At 36.1% G+C, this 19,830-nt stretch overlaps 1 protein-coding gene across 8 annotated transcripts in view; it reads left to right on the plus strand.

The window, feature by feature from the left end:
* LEKR1 (leucine, glutamate and lysine rich 1) overlaps positions 1 to 19,830 on the plus strand; it is a 189,460-nt gene that overhangs the window by 9,722 nt on the left and 159,908 nt on the right. For 7 of the 8 annotated variants that reach the window (XM_070243169.1, XM_023623183.2, XM_023623189.2 and 4 more), the window contains one exon: positions 10,734 to 10,954. The exons of the other annotated variant lie outside the window; for it this stretch is intronic. In XM_070243169.1, coding sequence (XP_070099270.1) covers positions 10,734 to 10,954 — 221 coding nt within the window. The remainder of the gene's footprint in view (positions 1 to 10,733; positions 10,955 to 19,830) is intronic. 8 annotated transcript variants of the gene reach the window in all.

Raw genomic sequence — 19,830 nt, forward strand, 5'->3', positions numbered from 1 at the left:
TTTCTCTGAGAATGGAGAAGGTAAGGAGAGGAATCCCTGAGTATTGGGATGGTCAGTGGAGGAGCTTTATGCATGAGATAGAACTGGAATTGGCCCTTGAAGGGTGAGTGTTTCTGTAGACAACCAGGGAACAGAGCATCCTAGGCCAAGGGAACAGAAGTTCACTGGTGAGAAAAAGCTGGCCAACTTAGAGAATGTTTAACAATGTAAATGTTTTGAATACATGAAAGAGTATGTATGTATCTTGACAAGGTTTTTATGAGAGTTGTAGAATGTTTTTTCTCATGTTTAAGGTACTTTATAAGTAAATTGTTTAAAAAGGCTAAAACCAAGCATTTCATAAATGTACAGTTATATTCTCAAAGCAGGAGTGTCAGGCAGCTGTCCATACACTGCAGAGAAGCGAGGAAGCCAGGAGAGGCTGGTGCGGCCTGCAGCCCTCGTCCTGCCGAATGTTTAGATGTAAAGTGCAGCTGTGCACTTGCTCAGACCCACGGTATATACATTTATACAGCAAATATTTATTGAGTGTCTGTTACGTGCCAGACACGGTTCTGGGTACTTGATTATAAAACAACCAAAATGTGTACGTGCTACTTGCATCCCGCAGCCTGTTACAGCGCAGTCTGAGAACAAGTCAGTTACTTGTTTTCCATAACTTCTTACCTGTGTTTGATTATTCTAGATTGTCCCCAGTGTAAACTTGGAGTTGCCTAGTGATCAGGCAGTATATCTATTTAGTCAGCTTGCATACATCATTCTATACAGAATCGTGTTAGATAGATAGATAGCTTATAATGGCAATAGGAGTACTTCAGATTAGAACCATTTCATTATTAAGATGAAGAAAACAAATCTTTTTTTTTTCATAATGGCTTGGAAATTGTGCTCCATTTCTTTATTGGATAAAAAAGGACATGAGGGGGATGGATCAGTGTATAGTGACAGAGAGGTCTTTCAAAGGCTTTTTGCTGCTTCTTCTAACTTTTCGTTAGTTTCTATGCTGGCTCTTCTTTCTAGAGAAACCCCTGTTGTGTTTCCTTTTTTCTTCTGTGTGTAGGCCAGGCAGTTAGTGTAGAAAGCAAGGAAGAGAAGGGAAGGGGAGCCTTTCCTCTTTATTTCTTTCCGTACTTTTGCCGTGTGATATGGAAATGGGATGGTTGATAAATTACATGATAGATAATGTGATAAAGAATGTGGAAATGACTGTAGTACACTGTACTATTAATAGCAAAATAGGTAATAGTAGAAAGAATTGCAAGAAAAAGTAAAGGTGGTGGGCGAGATGGCACCAAAGGGAAAGTGTGGAGAAGAATGCTGATGATAATAAGCTATAGTCAGAGAATCGTTGCCTAATCAGAAGGCTAAGATTGTTAAATCTTCTGCCCCAGGTCTCATCTTCTTAGGAATCTTAGGGAAGAAAGGATGAGATAATCTTTTCACTCCCATTCCTAGATCTTTTGGCTTTTTATCACAATTTCTGACTGAGCATAAAATCCATGTCAGACTTCCATCTCCCCAAGTGGCAGAAAATGTACAACAGGCCCATGGGCTGGACAGCAAGACCACGCTCATCCCCTTTGTCTGCTGCTAGACTCTACAGTGTACTTCTGTAGGCACTCAGACCGTGTCCCTAAGTCTGCTCTCTCTCTAGACTGAGCTGCCTCCTACCTGTCTCTGACCTCCAATAAGCAACAGCTTTGCTAGAATTTTCATCCAGCATTCTGAAAGCAGAATGCGCTTGTAATGATAGTACAGTTCTGTGTTTAGGATTTTATTGCCAAAATTTAAAACTAAAACAACACTTACAGATCAGCAAAGTAATAATTCTATATCTCTTCCCCTCCTGAATGTCAACCCGTTTTAGAGACATATGGGGTCCTCTTTTAGAAAAAAACAATGAGCAGCTTTCTTCTTGCTGTTTTTGCTAGGGAACATACGCAGAAGTCAAAACACTGCAACAAACTAGTGGAAAAATCAGTTATTTTGCAAAAGTAAAACTGATCTCTTGTTTTTGTAAATGGTGACAAAATGAACACTTGTAATAGGATTTTAGCTTCAGGAGATATTTATTACCACAGGACACAAACTAAAATAAAGAGACCGGAGTTGTTTATTTTACAAAACAGAAGCGGCAGTGCAAGGGCTGGAGAGCACGGTGTTCTTTCTGGGATAACAATCCCTTTCCCCAGCAGTAACAGCTCATTTTGTCCTGTTTCAGCAAAGTAATTTTAGTACTTTGGAACTTTGAAATTTATTCAGAATAACAGTTTTATATTTCCAAGCACAAGTTGTCATTGCCAGAAAAAATAAACTTAATTTTCCAGGTCATTTTGGGCCACTGTGGCTAGGGTCAGATTTTGTGTTGAGTTAAAGTAGAGGAAAAGAAAGAGCAAATGGTCATGGAAATGTTAGCACTAGCATCCTAGAGAAGACGTAGTGTGTGTGTGTGGGTGCAGGGGTGTGTGTTGTGTTTTTAAGCAATTGCAGTTTTAAAACCTAACGATGCAAGAAAGAAGAAGCTGTGTAATTTTTGGGGAGACCAATCACTTAATATTATTACCCAAGAAATTCATTAGGAAGAAGTTTTTAAAAAAAATATTACTAGGAATCTTGAAAAGTCTGCGTTTGTCACTTTGTAGTCCAAAATACTTTTCCTAGCTGGCCATAGGAGGTCATAGAGTTTACTGAGGTGAGGTCCCCCAGTGGAAAAATAGGTATTGGAGGAAACAGACTTTGGAAGCATATTTAGATGATATGAGCGTGTCATGTATAATTTATGTATGAAGCCAACGTTTCTTGAAATTGCTCAATAAAATTTCTTTATGGATTAATTTCTGAGATTTTAGTCCCAGATTGATTTTTTTAAAAAATAATTTTTAAATTAAACTTCTGGGTTCCGACCCATGGCTAAGTGGTTAAGTTCGTGTGCTCTGCATCAACGACCCAGGACGACCCAGGGTTTCGCCACTTTGGATCCTCGCACTGCCGATCAAGCCAGGGTGAGGTGGTGTCCACACAGCACAACCAGAAGGACCTACAAGTAGAATATGCAACTATGTACTGGGGGGCTTTGGGGAGAAGAAGGAAAAAAAAGAAGATTGGCAACAGATGTTAGCTCAGGTGCCAATCTTTAAAAAGTAAATAAAATAAACTTCTTATTTTGAGATCATTGTAGATTTACATGCAGTTGCAAGAAATGATAGATACCAAGAAATCCCATGTACCCTTCCCCTAGCTTTCCCCAGTGGTAGCATCTGCTGAAATTGTACTACAATACTGCAACCAGGATGTTGACATTGATACAGTCAAGATATAGTACAGTTCTGCCACAACAAGGGTTCCTGCCGTGCCCTGTTATAGCGTCATTCACCTCAGCCTCCCCCTTCCCCCACCCACCACCCCATTCATGACCCTTGGCAACCATTCATCTGGTCTCCGATAATTTTGTCATTTCAAGAATGTTACATAAATGGAGTCAAGCAATATGTAACCTTTTGGGATTAGTTTTGTCACTCACCGTAGTTCTCTGGAGCTTTATTCAGGTTATTGAATATATTGATAGTTTATTCCTTTTTATTGCTGAGTAGTATTCCATGGTATGAATGTACTACAGTTTGTTTAACCTATTGAAGAACATCTGAGTTTTTTCCAGTTTTTGGCTATTATGTATAAAGCTGCTACAAACATTCGTGTATAGGTTTTTATGTGAACATATGTTTTCATTTTCCTGGGATAAATGCCCAAGAGTGCAGTTGCTAGGTTGTGTGGTAGTTGCATATTTAGTTTTTTAAGACGGTGCCAAACTTTCCAGAGGGCTGCAGCACTTTACCTTCTCCCCAGCAATGTGCGAGTGATCCAGTTTCTCTGCGTCTTTATCAGCATTTAATGTTGTCATTAGTTTTTATTTTGGCTTGTCTCATAGGCGTGCAGTGATATCTCATTGTGGTTTTAATTTGCAATCTCCTAGTGCCTGATGGTGTTGAATATCTTTTCATGTGCTTATTTGGCATCTGTATGTCCTCTTAGGTAAAATGTTTCTTCATGTCTTTTGACTTTTCTAATTGGATTTTTTTACCGTTGTTTTGAGAGTACTTCATATGATCTAGATACCGGTGCTTTGTCAGATGTGTGGTTTGCAAACGCTTTTTTCCAGTCTGTAGCTTGTCTTTTCAGGCTCTTCCTAGGGTCTTTTGCAGAGCAAAAGTTTTACATTTTGATGAAATCCAGGTTATCAGTTTTCCGTTTATGGATCTTGCTTCTGGTATCAAGTGTGTGAACTCAGCCTAGCTTACATCCTGAAATTTTTCTCCTAGGTTATTTTCTCAAAAAATCCTACCTTTATGTTTTATAAGTCTATGATCCATTTTGAATTAATTTTGTATGGGGTGTGAGGTGTAGATCGAGGTTCTTTTCCCTTTTTAACCTATGGTTATCCAGTTGTCCAGCACCATTTGTGGAAAAGGCTATCTTTCTTTCATTGATTTTGCTCCTTTGACAAAAATCAGTTTGGCATATTTATGTATATCAATTTCTGAGTTCTGTCCTCTGTTCCATTGATCTCTGTCTGTCCTTCTGCCAATACCACACAGTCTTGATTGCTGTAGCATTACAGTATGTCTTGAAATCAGGTAAAATCATTCCTCCCACTTTATTCTTCTTTCTCAAGATTCTTTTAGCTCTTCTAGTTCCTTTGCCTTTCTGTATAAATTTGAGAACAATCTTGTCTGTATCTAAAAAACATCATGCTAGAATTTTGATAAGAATTACATTAAGCCTATATGTAAACTTGAGGAAAATTGATATCTTTAATATTTTAGTCTTCCAACCCAGAAACACAGTATGTCTCTCCATTTATTTAGATCTACTTTATTTTTCAGCAGCATTTTGTAGTTTTCAGCATACAAGTGCTCTACATGTTTCATTTGATTTACACCTGTCTCATTTTTTTGAACAATTGTGATTGGAATTGCATTTGTAATTTCATTGCCATGTGTTCACTAGCTGTGTGTAGAAATACGCTGGTTTCTGTCTGTTTATCTTAATCAGCAACCTTGCTGAACTTCTTAGTTCTAGGAGTTTTATTGTAGATTCCTTGGGATTTTCTATGTAGACAATCATATCATCTCAAATCGGGATAGTTTTATGTCTTCCTTTCTGATATGTATGTCATTTATTTCCTCTTCTTGCCTTATTGCTCTTGCTAGAACTTTCAGCATTATGTTGAATAAGAGCAGAGAGAGAAGATATCCTTGCTTTGTTCCTGATCTTAGGGTCAAAAGCACTAAACTTTTCACCGTTAAGAATAATGTAGGGGGCCGGCCTCATGGCTGAGTGGTTAATTTTGTGCACTGCACTTCAGCGGCCGAGAGTTTGACAGTTTGGATCCTGGGCACGGACCTACACACTGCTCCTCGAGCCATGTGGTGGCAGCATCCCTCATAGAAGAACTAGAATGACTTACAACTAGGATACACACCTATATACTGGGGCTTTGGGGAGAAAAAAAAAAGAGGAAGATTGGCCACAGATGTTAGCTCAGGGCCAATCTTCCTCACCAAAAACAAAAAAGAAAGCACACATACCTTAAAACAAAGTATGATGTAGGTGTAGGGATTTTTGTAGGTGCTCTTTATTGGTAGCGTAGTGAATTGACTTATTAGTGAGGAAAGGTCTTGGCTCAAAGTTTTCTCCTGATCTGAATGAAATTCACTAGTTAGACACTCATTGTTTTGAGTAAAGTCATCTTTTTTTAATGCAAAGCCTCTTAGAAGGGTTAACATTTTGTACTGCTGTCACTCTTACCTTTGTCTAGTGGTTTTTCTGTTTCTTGCTCCTTATCCAAGCACAGGAATCATCGGATGGGTGGGGGCAGAAAGGAGCAGAGAGTGCCTCCATGGGGCTGTCGGAGGTGACTGAGTGCCTGTCCCGTTGAAGCACAGATAAGAGCTTTGGAAGGATCGGAAGCCTAATTTAATCTTTTAAAAAATTTGCATCATTTTTATATTAAATAACTATAATTTAAAAAGTACAAACACTGCATTTGAGAAGTTTGGGTTATAATGTATTTTTAAGTGGTTCTGCATTTGTTGATGCCTCGTCCAAAGTACATCCTGCAGACGGCAATTGCCCTGCTAATGACTAACGACAGCCCTTTTGCCCAAGATGACAGCTTGTCCTTACTTCCTTACAAAATGAGCCAGGTCCTCAGAATGAAGCACAAATTACATTTCACAAAAAACAGACAACTTTTACTTACTTCATTTGGGAACATAATTATAGTATTTTGTATCTTTTCAAGTTTCACACAAATGTCCTAAGTAATTAGCCCATGCAGACACTGAGAATTTGAAAGGGTTATTAAATTTTTTCTGTTGCGGTTTTACTTAGAGAAAGCTATTTACAATTTAACAGCATTGAAAACTTTTGCTCAGTAAACTTATTTAACACAGGTCGCCAGTGACTCAAGTGGTACTAGGCGAAGTCTGGAGACTACTCTTGTGGACCTTTTATTTCATAATTTGGTTGTCTTGTTTCCAAGGTCATAATGAATGGCGTGTTTTGGCTTTCTTTGCTGAACTTTAGAAGACTTGTTCTATGAAATCTATTACTTCACTTATTTCTACTTTCACTCCCCCCGCCCTCAATGATTGCTATGGTGGAATAACATTGTAACGGCTTTTACAACTGTAAAGTTTATACCACTCCTGTTTTGTACATCAGGCTGCAAATAAGCTCCACCCAGCAAGAATTTTCTTTAGAACCAGGATGGGGCACTTTACCAGGAGCAGAGCAGGAACTGTGATTAACAGGCAAAAGGTTAAGGATGAAAGTGCCTTGGAGTAAGCAATACAATTTTCACATTGGTGAGAAGGAACTGAAACTCACAGTGGGCAGAGAGATTGTCAGAAAATACCCGTCTGCTCTGAATTAGCTCAGGGTCTTGACCTGGGTGAATTGTGTTTCTGAGGACTGATGGTACCTTTGAGTGGGATTGCACAGCTACCGTTGGTGATCTTTGAGGACACGATGTGCAAATGCCATTCCACGTACAGTGACCAGGGATTGTAGATAGTGAACTTAATGTCAATCCGAGACAAGACTCTAGAATGTAGTATTAAAGGGTGATGTGCAAATGCCATTCCACGTACAGTGACCAGGGATCATGGATAGTGAACTTAATGTCAATCCGAGACAAGATTCTAGAATGTAGTATTAAAGGGTGATGTGCAAATGCCATTCCACGTACAGTGACCAGGGATCATGGATAGTGAACTTAATGTCAATCCGAGACAAGACTCTAGAATGTAGTATTAAAGGGTGATGTGCAAATGCCATTCCACGTACAGTGACCAGGGATCATGGATAGTGAACTTAATGTCAATCCGAGACAAGACTCTAGAATGTAGTATTAAAGGGTGATTTGTGAGAATATATTAGAGAAAACAGTAACCCTTGGGCCAATTTTATGTTCATTGAGAGAACTAGAGGTGGGCTTTGCCATTCCATTCTTGTAGTTACTGGATCCAGGAGCTGCAGTAGGCATAGAATGTATGGACTTTATAAGGGCCTTGGGCAAAATTTCTCATAATATTCCTGAAGATAATAGGAATAAATATAGGCTGGTTATAAAGATAATTGGGTAGGTTAATAAGCCAGTTGAAGGGTTGTACCTGAAATGTACTGAGTAACAGATTGGTATCAACCAAGGAGATAAGACAGGCTATGGCGTTCTATCCTCAACTTTGTCATATTCAACATTTTTAATCAATGAATTAGATGGATAAAACAACTTACAAGGATCAATTTTGAAAAAGACAGAAAGCTTAGAATTTCCTAGATACCAAAGTCAATAACTAAAGGCTGAGTCTAAGACACACATATCTTCATATATATATATATATGAATCTAAGATTTATATATGTGTGTATATTTATAAAAATATATATTAATTTATTTACATTTATAATTCTGCACTTGGATATGAAAAACCAAATGCTCACATAAAAGGATGGGGGTTCTTGGTTTCAAGGAATAGGTAGCTTAAGGAGGAAAAGAGGATAGTGGAGGAAGGTGGGGCATGGATCCTAAAGGGCAAGTAGGGCACCTAGATCTCAAGAGGGACTGAAGTGAGGAGTGGGAAGGTCGTTGGGTATGGCAGTGACTGGTTCCATTTTCTTCTCTCTTACTCTGAATCCACAGTGTCTTTGTCTTATTTTCCCCCTGTGTGTCTGCCCGTTTTTCCCTCTCATTCCAGTAAGGTGGCTGACTGTATACCTTGCACATGACCGTTCTCCATTTTGGCTGCCCTAAAGGTGTCCTAAATGCCCAGGTCTTTAACACTTACAGGCCTAGTTGGCTCATCCCAGTTTAGGGCTTGGTTCTTCTGGGTCTGATGTCTAGTCATCATCAGCCAAGGCTATGGTGGATGGGTGGAGGAGGCATGGTTTAGTTACATTACCAAACAGAGCAGCCAGGACTGTGGAAGGTGGATTCTCTAAAAAAGGGGACATAGGTGAGAAGGAATGGATTGTTATATTCAGTGTAATGACAAATAGTTTTGCACTGTGGCGTTTCTTTAGATAGGGGCTTTATTTAATATAAATGCCAATTAAAGTATATGATAGCAATATATAATTGTTAAAAACACAAAAGACTATTGTGATCTAAGGTTGCATTAGAAGATATTACTAATGATATTTCCAGTGAGATATTAGAATGAGGGGAGTTTGAGTCCTCTCTTACTCTGTTTTGGTGAGAACCAACCAACCACACTGAAGTATTCAGTACTGGCACCATGCTTTGAAACAGATGGAGAACGCTGGAACAAGTCAGAGAAAATGATGTAACATGAGGAAGAAATCTGAAGCTATGTCACGTGGGAAAGAGCTGAAGGCTTTGGAAGTGTTGACCTGGAGAAGAGAAGATATGGAGTTTCCTGAGAGCTGTCTTCAAATATTAGGGGGAGGCTTGGGGTTGTTCCCCATGGTTCTTAGGAGATCTGGGATCAGTGGATGCTCCAGGGAGGCAGATTAGGAGTCAGCATGAGAAACAATTTCTTTCATATTTTTTTTTTTTTTTTGAGGAAGATTATCCCTGAGCTAACATCTGCTGCCAATCTTCCTCTTTTTTTGCTGAGGAAGACTGGCCCTGAGCTAACATCCATGCCCACCTTCCTCTACTTTATATGTGGGACACCTACCATAACGTGGCTTGCCCAGCGGTGCCATGTCCACACCTGGGACCCAAACCGATGAGACCCAGGCCGCCGAAGCGGAATGTGTGAACTTCACTGCTGCGCCACTGGGCTGGCCCTGAAAAACAACTTCTTGATAGACAAAACCATCAGAAGGTAGAACAGGCTGTTTTACAAAGTAGTTTCCCATCATTTGGGATGTTGAAATAGAGTCTGATAGCAATTTATCTAGGACGGAACAGACTCAATGAACCTATCCAGAGCTTGAGCTAGGTATCTTTATGATTTCTTTCAAATCTCTGGTTTTATAAATCTATAAATTTGGTATCAGTGGCATTTAGATGTTTGATGTTGTCATTCATCTGTATCCCATAGTATTTTTATGGTTTTTAATTTGAAATTTTTATTATTGAAGTTTAAATGAGCAAAATCTTACTGTCCAAAAATGTATTATTAGTTTGTTTCAACTGACTCTTGTGTGATGGCATTGGTAGGAGATATGGTGGCATCACTCTTAGTTACGAGAGCAGCTTATAGAGTCTTAAGGGAGGTTGCATTAAGAGTAAGTACTCCGGAATAATCCAAGTGTTGCTTTCATTTTAGCACCCTGGAGCAAGTATGTAATGAAGCTGTCTTTCTTCAAGACAAGTGGAAGCTACTTGAGGAATATTTATATACTTGAGACAGAAAAAAGAATTACCTCTCTCTTGACTTTACTAAAATTCCATTTTTCACTGCCTCTATGCAGGCCAGAGATATATGAATATTTGATCAGAAGGAAGTACGAGGTTTTAGCTGACATACACGTGGTAGATAAATACATGGGTGGTTATAGGCTACAGGCATAGGTACTGGTTTTCTATAGACCTGGGTTTCATGCCAACTTCTCCGTCTATGGGCTGGTTATTTAACTTCAATAGTCTCCATTTCCCTATCAATAAAATGGGTGTAACCATGCCTCCCTGGGGGAAAAGAACCGATTTAGGGAGAAGAGATTAGGTTCAAAGTGTTTTTCCTATTTGTAGTTTTCTGACAGAATGTTAAATTCTGTAAAAATCTTAATATGTTAAAACTGAACAGGAATTTAGAGTTCATTTGGTCCAAAGCTGTAATTTTATAAATGAGGAAAATAAGATCTGAAAAAGCCAAGAGGCATTTCCAGGATCACAGTGCAGTTGGCAGTGAAAGGCCAGCATTTCTTCCCACTTCATGAAGAACTCTAGAATTGTAAAGATGTTTTTGTCATTTTTAGTTTTATTTTATGGAAAATATTTCAAAAGTCAATCTTCCTTAGAGATACTATGGAGAAATAATTACTCTGAAAGACCCTTTTCTAATTCTAAAATTTTGTGTCATTGTCAATATTGTGCCAGTTTTAAAAATTTTATTCAGATGTAGGTAATGTCATGACTGTTACTCCATAGCATTGTACAATATACATTTACTTCATTTGACAGTATGGTTGCATCTTCAGTTGAACTCTGTTTTTTAGAACTTAAAAAATATCATTTCAGTAAATGTATGTTCTATCTTCTAGATGTCCCCTGAAGAAAAAGTTTGTAAGTTCTGTGGAGTCAGCTATCTAATTCTCCATGAGTTTAAGGCTATGGAAGAAAAAGTGAAAGCGATGGAAAAAGAGATGAAATTTTATCAAGGAAGTGTGGAACGTGAAAAGAAACTTCAGGAAAAGCTACAGTTTCTTAGCCAAGATTTTGAACAGTACAAAATTGACAATGAATCCAAAACAGAAAGGTTGGGGTATGTTATTCTTTTCTGTCATTTATTTAATTTGGAAGAAAAGTACAGAAAATAAATAGACTTTGAATGTTTTTCGAGAATTTCTCTATATTAGAGGTAATTTACACTTTTATACATTGAGTTTGTTCATTAACTATTGATAATTACTAAATATAATTATTAATTTTAGTTTGACCATTCCTTTGAGACATATATTTACTTTCTGAATAATTAGACACCAATTAATTTCATAATTATAAGTTGAGATGGGTTAAGTTTTATTTTTCCCCAGATATGTATCTTTATTTTATCATTAGGAAGACTTGTCTATAAAAATCAGGTGAATTTTGGCAGTTTTTAATCGTAACATTTGTGGTTTTTTTTTTTAAAAGATTTTCTTGTTTTCCTTTTTCTCCCCAAAGCCCCCCAGTACATAGTTGTATATTCTTCGTTGTGGGTCCTTCTAGATGTGGCATGTGGGACGCTGCCTCAGCGTGATTTGATGAGCAGTGCCATGTCCGTGCCCAGGATTCAAACCAACGAAACACTGGGCCACCTGCAGCGGAGCGCGCGAACTAAACCACTCGGCCACGGGGCCAGCCCCCTAACATTTGTTTTTAAGTGGCCTTGAATATTTAGATTTTTAGAATGAGGTTTTCATGTTTTGAAAAGGATCCCAAAACATTTAAATTGATACATGATTCTAAATCACTGAAATTGGAGTAAAATTATGGAATAGGTTTCTAATACTGTCAAATCTAATTAGCAATTTAGTCTGCCTAAAGACATTTCAGTTATAGACACTTCTACAGAAGGGGTTCTGCTGGTATTTTATGGCTTTTCCTCTTTCCTGTGAATGAATATTTATTTCTTCATTTAAAATATCAACAGCTGATGTTAATAAACTTTGAATTAAAGCGTTTAATGAATATCATGTCTTTGTAAACAGAGAAACTTTCTTAAATCTCTTAGGGTTAAGTACTTGTATCAAATTTTATTACAAATTTTTATAATTACATTAAATGCCACTTGGGCCCGATACTTTTTAGTCTTTTACCAAAAAAACTTTGTTATAGTTTCTTGAATTTCAAATCTGAATAATAAAGTATCTCATAATATTTGAGTGGAAAAATAAAAAATTTGAAGTATTCAGTTTAAAATTTTAAATTTGGAGGGTTTTTGCCTGTCAGAGATTCTTTTGCTTGGTATTATTCACACTTTACTTTCTTTAATAAAATATTGTATTATATAAGTAATACATAAACACATGAAATAAAAGAAGTATATAGAAGAAAAGGCAGTGGGTCTCTTTTCATCCTGCTGATTGCTTTCTTCTTACTGAAGATAAAACCACTTTTAATGGTTTGGTGTATATCTTTCTAGATCCTTCATTGTGCCTTTACCTTTACTGAAGATTTTTTTTTTAATGTATGTAATGTATTATATATAAGTTATATAATTTTTAAAAATCTTTATCTTTTCATAGACTAGGTTTTTTTTTTTCTTTTTTTGAGGCAGATTAGCCCTGAGCTAACATCTGTGCCCATCTTCCTCCATTTTATGTGGGACGCCTGCCACAGCATGGCTTGACAAGCCGTGCATAGGTCCACACCCGGGATCCGAACAGGCAAACCCTGGGCTCCCGAAGTGGAACGTGCAAACTTAACTGCTGCACCACCAGGCCAGCCCCAATAGACTAGTTTTTAACATAAGCAATATATTAAACACATCATTCTGTGACTTTTGCCACTTAACTATATATATGTTGGAAATTGTTCCTCGTTAATATGTATAGATCTACCCTGTTCTTAACTGCTGCAACATTTTCCTTACTAAGAATATGCCATAATTTACTTAAGCATTTCTTTTTTCAACATTTAGATTATTTCCAATGTTTATTATTACATATAGTATTTATATTTATGTTCTTGTGTACATATATTTTCCATAGGATGAATACCTAGAAGTGAAATTGCTAGAAGAAAGGAAATGCCAATTTAAAATTTTGATGGGTATTATACCAAATTGTCCTTGAGAAGATAGCATTAATTTGTATTTGGCAAATAGTTTATAAAGTGGCCATCTTCCTACAAATTGTTAATATTGGAGTCTTCTTAATTTTTCTCAAATTTTCACTTTTTTCTTGAGTAAAAAAGATTATTTCATTGTTATTTAAATTTTTTCTTTATTGCTAATGAGGTTGAACATTTTTTCATATGTTTATTAGACATTTTTATTTCTTCCTCTATTAATTACCTGTTCATATATGTTGTACAAATTTTTACTGGGTTGTTTATTTATAGAAGTTTTTAATATAATATGGACATTATACTTTGTATATAGTGCTAATATTTTCTCATGGTTATCTTTTTATTTATGGTATTTTTTCTGTATCAATTTTTTTTAATATCCTGTGCCAAATTCTGGTCAGGGTTTTGTGTCAAGTTCTTTTAGCTGCAAACGATAGAAATTTACTCTGGTTAACACTAGTGTCATTTCAGAGAAGTTGAAGAAACATCGTATGTTTAAAACTTTTATAGTATTGTTGTTTTAGTTAGCTTTTTAATCTATTTATAATTAATTTTTGTGAGATAGATTTATAATTTCATGTTTTTTGTTGTTGTTTTCTGAATGTATGGCTTATTGTCCCAATATCATTCATTAAACCCCTTCATCCTTTCTCCCTTGATTTGAAATACAACCTATTAATTTCTGTTCTAGTCTATTTCTGGACTCTTGTTGTATGCTATTGATCTATTGTCTATCAATGGGTGTCTTAGTCCCTTTGAGCAGTTATAACAAAGTACCATAGACAGGGTATCTCATAAGCAACATGGAGTATTTATTTCTCACGGTTCTGGAGGCTGGGAAGTCCAAGATGAGTGTGCTGTAACGTTTGGTGTCTAGTGAGAGCCCCTTTCCTGCACAGGCGGCCGTCTTCTTGCTGTGTCCTCGTAGGGTGGGAGAGACAAGGGAGCTGTCTTGGGTTTCTTTTGTAAGGACACCAATGCCATTCACAAGAGCTCCATCCCTATGACTTAGTCCCCCCAAAACCCTGCCTCCAAACACCATCACACTGAGGAATAGGTTTCAATTGAGGAGTTTGGGGGGATACGGATATTGTACGTACAGGAATGGGTCAGCACCACACTTTGACTACTGTAGCTGTATATGTTTTCATAGTTTGTAGGGCAAGCATTTGTTTTGCTCTATAGGTTCTCCTGGCTTTTCTATCATATTTCCTCTTCTGGATGAACTTTAGAATCAGTTTATCAGATTTCATAAAACATTTTATCTTATGATTTAGATTGGAGCAGCATTTACTTTCTAGAGCAATTTGACATCTTTATAATTTTGAATCTTCTTATCATGGAACATGCTATTTCCCCCCAATTTGTATAGGTCTTCTTTAAATCCCTCAATGAAGTTTTATACTTTTCTCACCTTTTCATGTTAGTTTAATTCCTAGACATATAATTTTGGTTGCTGCTGGGAATGGGATCTTTTTCTTCATTACGTTTTTAAATTTTCCTGAATGGTATTGATTTTTGTATATTGATTTTATCTCCAGCTCCTTTACTGAATTCTTTTGTTACTTGTATTTGTTTTCTGGTTGATTTTCTTGAATATATTATATATTCATTATATGTATACACACACCCACACATATAAAACAGTCACATTATATGCAAACAGTAACTCTTCCTGTTTTGTTTCTAATAGTTATCCTTCCCCCCTTTTTATCTCATCAACATGGGTTGGACCTTAGAACAGTATTGAATTGCAAAACTTGTAGAGGGCATCTTTGTCTTATTTCTGATCTAATCTGAACCCATCTGGTGTGTTTCTGTATTACATAGGATGTTTGCTATAAGTTACTTAAAGATGCCTTTTGTCAGTTAAAGGAATTCCCCTTTTTATTTCTAGACCTTTAAGGTTTATTTTTTAACCAGGAATGGTTATTGAATTTTAATACATAAATGCTTTTCCATCTTCTATTGGAATGATCATATGATTTTTTTCCTTTAATCTGTTAATGTAGTAAATAATACTAAAAGATTTTCTAATATGAAGCTATACTTGCATTTTTGGTATAAAGCCATTTTGATTGTGGTATGTATTTCAGGCTCCCCTAAATTTTATGTATTTGCTTTCTTTCTTCTTCTCCACGACTATGAGCACTGTGTACCAGTTTTCCATAAATACCCTTAAATATATATATATTTAAAGGAAATTTTCTATGAGAATAGTAAGTGGGAAAACCATATCACTTACCATAAATAGAAGATAAAAATAAATATGTAATTATTAAAATAAAATGTTTTTTCTTGTACCCTTGAAGTAATTGCTCATATTACTAGTTATGTGTGAAATAATTTATGAAGAATATTGTTCTTTTAATAGTTTTCTGGATTAATTGTTAATGTTTTGCATAGATTTTTGCATCTATGTTCACCAGTGAGGTTGGCCTGTGGTTTTCTCCTTTTATAGCGTAGAGACTGGCTCACACCAGCATCTGAAAAATAGCGCAGTCCTCCATATTCGGTGCGCACCAGGTGCTGTGAATAACACACGAGTTGCCTGTTCCTCGCAGCTTTGGAAGATCTCCTTCATGAAAAGCGTGTCTTGTAGTTTTCTTGAGTAACAGAATTTTGAAGTCCCTTATGCTTCCTCTATAATTATTGGCTTGTTTATGGATTTTACCTCTTCTTGAGTCAATTTTGGAAATTGATATTTTCCTAGAAGATCAAGCATTTTACTAGCATTTCAAATTTCTTGTTACTTAGTAATATGTAGGATCCTCTTATTTAAAAGTTTTCCTCTGTATCTGTTATGACCACCTTTCTCTTTTTTTGGGTTAAGTATTTGTGTTTGATTGAGAGAGAGAGACAAGATAAAGAGAGGAGAGAGAAAACTTTTTTTTGAAGGAAAGTAAACAGATTTGTCTATTTTATTGACCTTTTCAAAGAACCAGATTTTAGCTTAATTGATCAAATCTGTTTCTTTTCTATTTTATTAATTTACATTCTTATTTATATTTATTTATTTATTATCCTTTTAGAAATGTCTAGTTTTCTTACTAGTTACTTCATCGAAGGCTTGGTTAATTTGTTTTCAGTCTCTTTCTAGTAAGTACATTTAAAGTTACCGAGTTTTCCTGTGATAACAAGCTTTGGCAACAACAAACATTTTCATAATAGTGTTTTATTTTCATTTACTTTTAAATAAGGTGGAAGTTCAATTTTTATTTTCTTTTTAATCTAAGAACATCTTGGAAGAATGCTTTTAAGTTTCCAAGTGGATAGTTATTTTTTGACTATCTTTTTATTTATGTCTGTTTTCATGGACATCATAATATGGAGAATGTGACTTACTTAGAAAAACTTATTGAGAGATTAATAAAGAGTTTTTGGAAATATTCCATAGCTGCTTGAAAAGGATGCATATGCTTTATTTTAGGAATGTAACTTTTTAATAGAGCCATTAAATACACTGGTTAATTGTGCTATTAAAATTCTAAGTATTTTTACTTATTTTTGTCTATTTCATTTGGCAAATCATAAAGGAATATTAAAGTCTTCCAAAATAAATGTGGATTTGTCAGTTTCTCTCTATTTTGATGTTAAGTTGATGGGATATATAGGACCTATCTTTTTGGATTACATATGTTTTAATATAGAATATTCTTTAATTTTTCTAACACTTGATTTTTTTATTAAGATTATGATAGTTAACAACCTTGTGAAATTACAGTTGTACATCATTATTAGTCATGTTGTAGGTACACCACTTCACCCCTAGTGCCCTCCCCCTATGCCCCCTTTCCCCTGGTAACCACCAATCACTTGTCTTTGTCTATATGTTAACTACCACCTATGAGTGGAGTCATACAGAGTTCATCTTTCTCTGTCTGGCTTATTTCACTCAACATAATACCCTCAAGGTCTATCCATGTTGTTGTGAATGGGAGGACTCTGTCCTTTTTTATGGCTGAGTAGTATTCCATTGTATATATATACCATATCTTCTTTATCCAATCATCATTTGCTGGGCACTTAGGTTGGTTCCATGACTTGGCTATTGTGAACAATGCTGCAATGAACATAGAGGTGCATGGGACTTTTGGAATTGCTGATTTCAGGTTCTTAGGAGAGATACCCAGTAGTGGGATGGCTGAGTCATAAGGTATTTCTATTTTTAACTTTTTGAGAAATCTCCATGCTGTTTTCCATAGTGGCTGCACCAGTTTGCATTCCCACCAACAGTGTATGAGGGTTCCTTTTTCTTCACAGCCTCTCCAACATTTGTTACTCTTGTTTTTGGATATTTTTGCCATTCTAACAGGTGTAAGGTGATATCTTAGTATAGTTTTGATTTGCATTTCCCTGATGATTAGTGATGATGAACATCTTTTCATGTGTCTATTGGCCATCCGTATATCTTCTTTAGAGAAATATCTGTTCATGTCCCCTGCCCATTTTGTGATTGGGTTGTTTGATTTTTTTGTTGTTGAGCTGTGTGAGTTCTTTATATATTATGGAGATTAACCCTTTGTCGGATAAGTAACTTGTAAATATTTTTTCCCAATTAGTGGGCTGTTTTTTTGTTTCAATCCTGTTTTCCCTTGCCTTGAAGAAGCTCTTTAGTCAGATGAAGTCCCATTTGTTTATTCTTTATATTGTTTCCCTCATCTGAGGGGTTATGGTGTCTGAAAAGATTCTTTTGAAACTGATTCTTTTGAAGTCAAAGAGTGTACTGCCTGTATTCTCTTCTAGAAGACTTATTGTTTCAGGCCTAATCTTTAGGTCTTTGATTCATTTTGAGTTTATTTTAGTGAATGGTGAAAAAGAATGGTCGATTTTCATTCTTTTACATGTGGCTGTCCAGTTTTCTCAGCACCATTTGTTGAAGAGACTTTCTTTTCTCCATTGTAGGCCCTCAGCTCCTTTGTCGAAGATTAGCTGTCCATAGATGTGTGGTTTTATTTCTGGGCTTTCAATTCTGTTCCATTGATCTGTTCACCTGTTTTTGTACCAGTACCATGCTGTTTTGATTACTGTAGCTTTATAGTATGTTTTGAAGTCAGGGATTGTGATGCCTCCGGCTTTGTTCTTCTTTCTCAGGATTGCTTTAGCAATTCGGGGTCTTTTTTGCCCCATATGAATTTTAGGATTCTTTGTTCAATTTATGTAAAGAATGTCATTGGGATTCTGATTGGGATAGTGTTGAATCTGTAGATTGCTTTAGGTAGTATGGACATTTTAACTATGTTTATTCTTCCAATCCATGTGTATGGAACGTCTTTCCATCTCTTTATGTCGTCATCAATTTCTTTCAAGAAAGTCTTGTAGTTTTCGTTGTATAGATCTTTCACTTCCTTGGTTAAATTTATCCCAAGGTATTTTATTCTTTTTGTTGCGATTGTGAATGGGATTGAGTTCTTGAGATCTTTTTCTGTTAGTTCATTGTTAGCATATAGAAATGGTACTGATTTATGTATGTTGATTTTATACCCTGCAACTTTGCTGTAGCTGTTGATTGTTTCTAATAGTTTTCCTATGGATTCTTTGGGGTTTTCTATATATAAGATCATGTCATCTGCAAACAGCGAGAGTTTTACTTCTTTGTTGCCTATTTGGATTCCTTTTATTTCTTTTTCCTGCCGAATTGCTCTGGCCAACACCTCCAGTAGTATGTTGAATAAGAGTGGTGAAAGTGGGCACCCTTGTCTTGTTCCTGTTCTGAGAGGGATGGGTTTCAGTTTTTGTCTGTTGAGTATGATGTTGGCTGTGGGTTTGTCATATATGGCCTTTATTATGTTGAGGTACTTTCCTTCTATACATACTTTATTGAGGGTTTTTATCATAAATGGATGTTGGGTCTTGTGGAATGCTTTCTCTGCGTCTATTGAGATGATCATGTGGTTTTTGTTTCTCATTTTGTTAGTGTAGTGAATCACGTTGATTGACTTGCAGATGTTGAACCATCCCTGTGTCCATGGTATAAATCCCACTTGATCATGGTGTATAATCTTTTTGATGTATTGCTGTATTCAGTTTGCCAAAATTTTGTTGAGGATTTTTGCATCTATGTTCATCAGTGATATTGGCCTGTAATTCTCCTTGTTTGTGTTGTCCTTGTCAGGTTTGGGGATCAGGGTGATGTTGGCTTCATAGAATGTATTAGGGAGTGCTCCATCTTCCTCTATTTTATGGAATAGTTTGAGAAGGATAGATATTAAATCTTCTTTGAATGTTTGGTAGAATTCTGCAGAGAAGCCGTCTGGTCCTGGACTCTTATTTTTGGGGAGGTTTTTGATTACTGTTTCTGTTTCTTTACTTGTGATTGGTCTATTCAGATTCTCTATTTCTTCCTTATTCAGTTTGGGGAGGTTATAAGAGTCTAGGAATTTATCCATTTCTTCTAGGTTGTTCAATTTGTTGGCATATAGTTTTTCATAGTATTCTCTTAGGATCCTTTGTATTTCTGTGTCTGTTGTGATTTCTCCTCTCTCATTTCTAATTTTATTTATTTGAGACTTCTCTCTTTTTTTCTTAGTGAGTCTGGCTAAGGGTTTATCGATTTTGTTAATTTTTTCGAAGAGCCAACTCTTCGTTTCATTGATCCTTTCTACTGTCTTTTTTGTTTCAATATCGTTTATTTCTGCTCTAATTTTTATTATTTCCCTCCTTCGACTGACTTTGGGCTTTGTTTGTTCTTCTTTTTCTAATTCTGTTAGGTGTCGTTTGAGATTGTTTATGTAAGATTTTTCTTGCTTATTGAGGTGAGCCTGTGTTGCAATGAATTTCCCTCTTAGGACTGCCTTTGCTGCATCCCAAATAAGTTGGTATGGTGTGTTTTCATTTTCATTTGTCTCCAGATAATATTTGATTTCT

This window comes from Equus caballus, chromosome 19, assembly GCF_041296265.1.
Source record: "Equus caballus isolate H_3958 breed thoroughbred chromosome 19, TB-T2T, whole genome shotgun sequence".
Classification (NCBI taxonomy): Eukaryota; Metazoa; Chordata; class Mammalia; order Perissodactyla; family Equidae; genus Equus; species Equus caballus.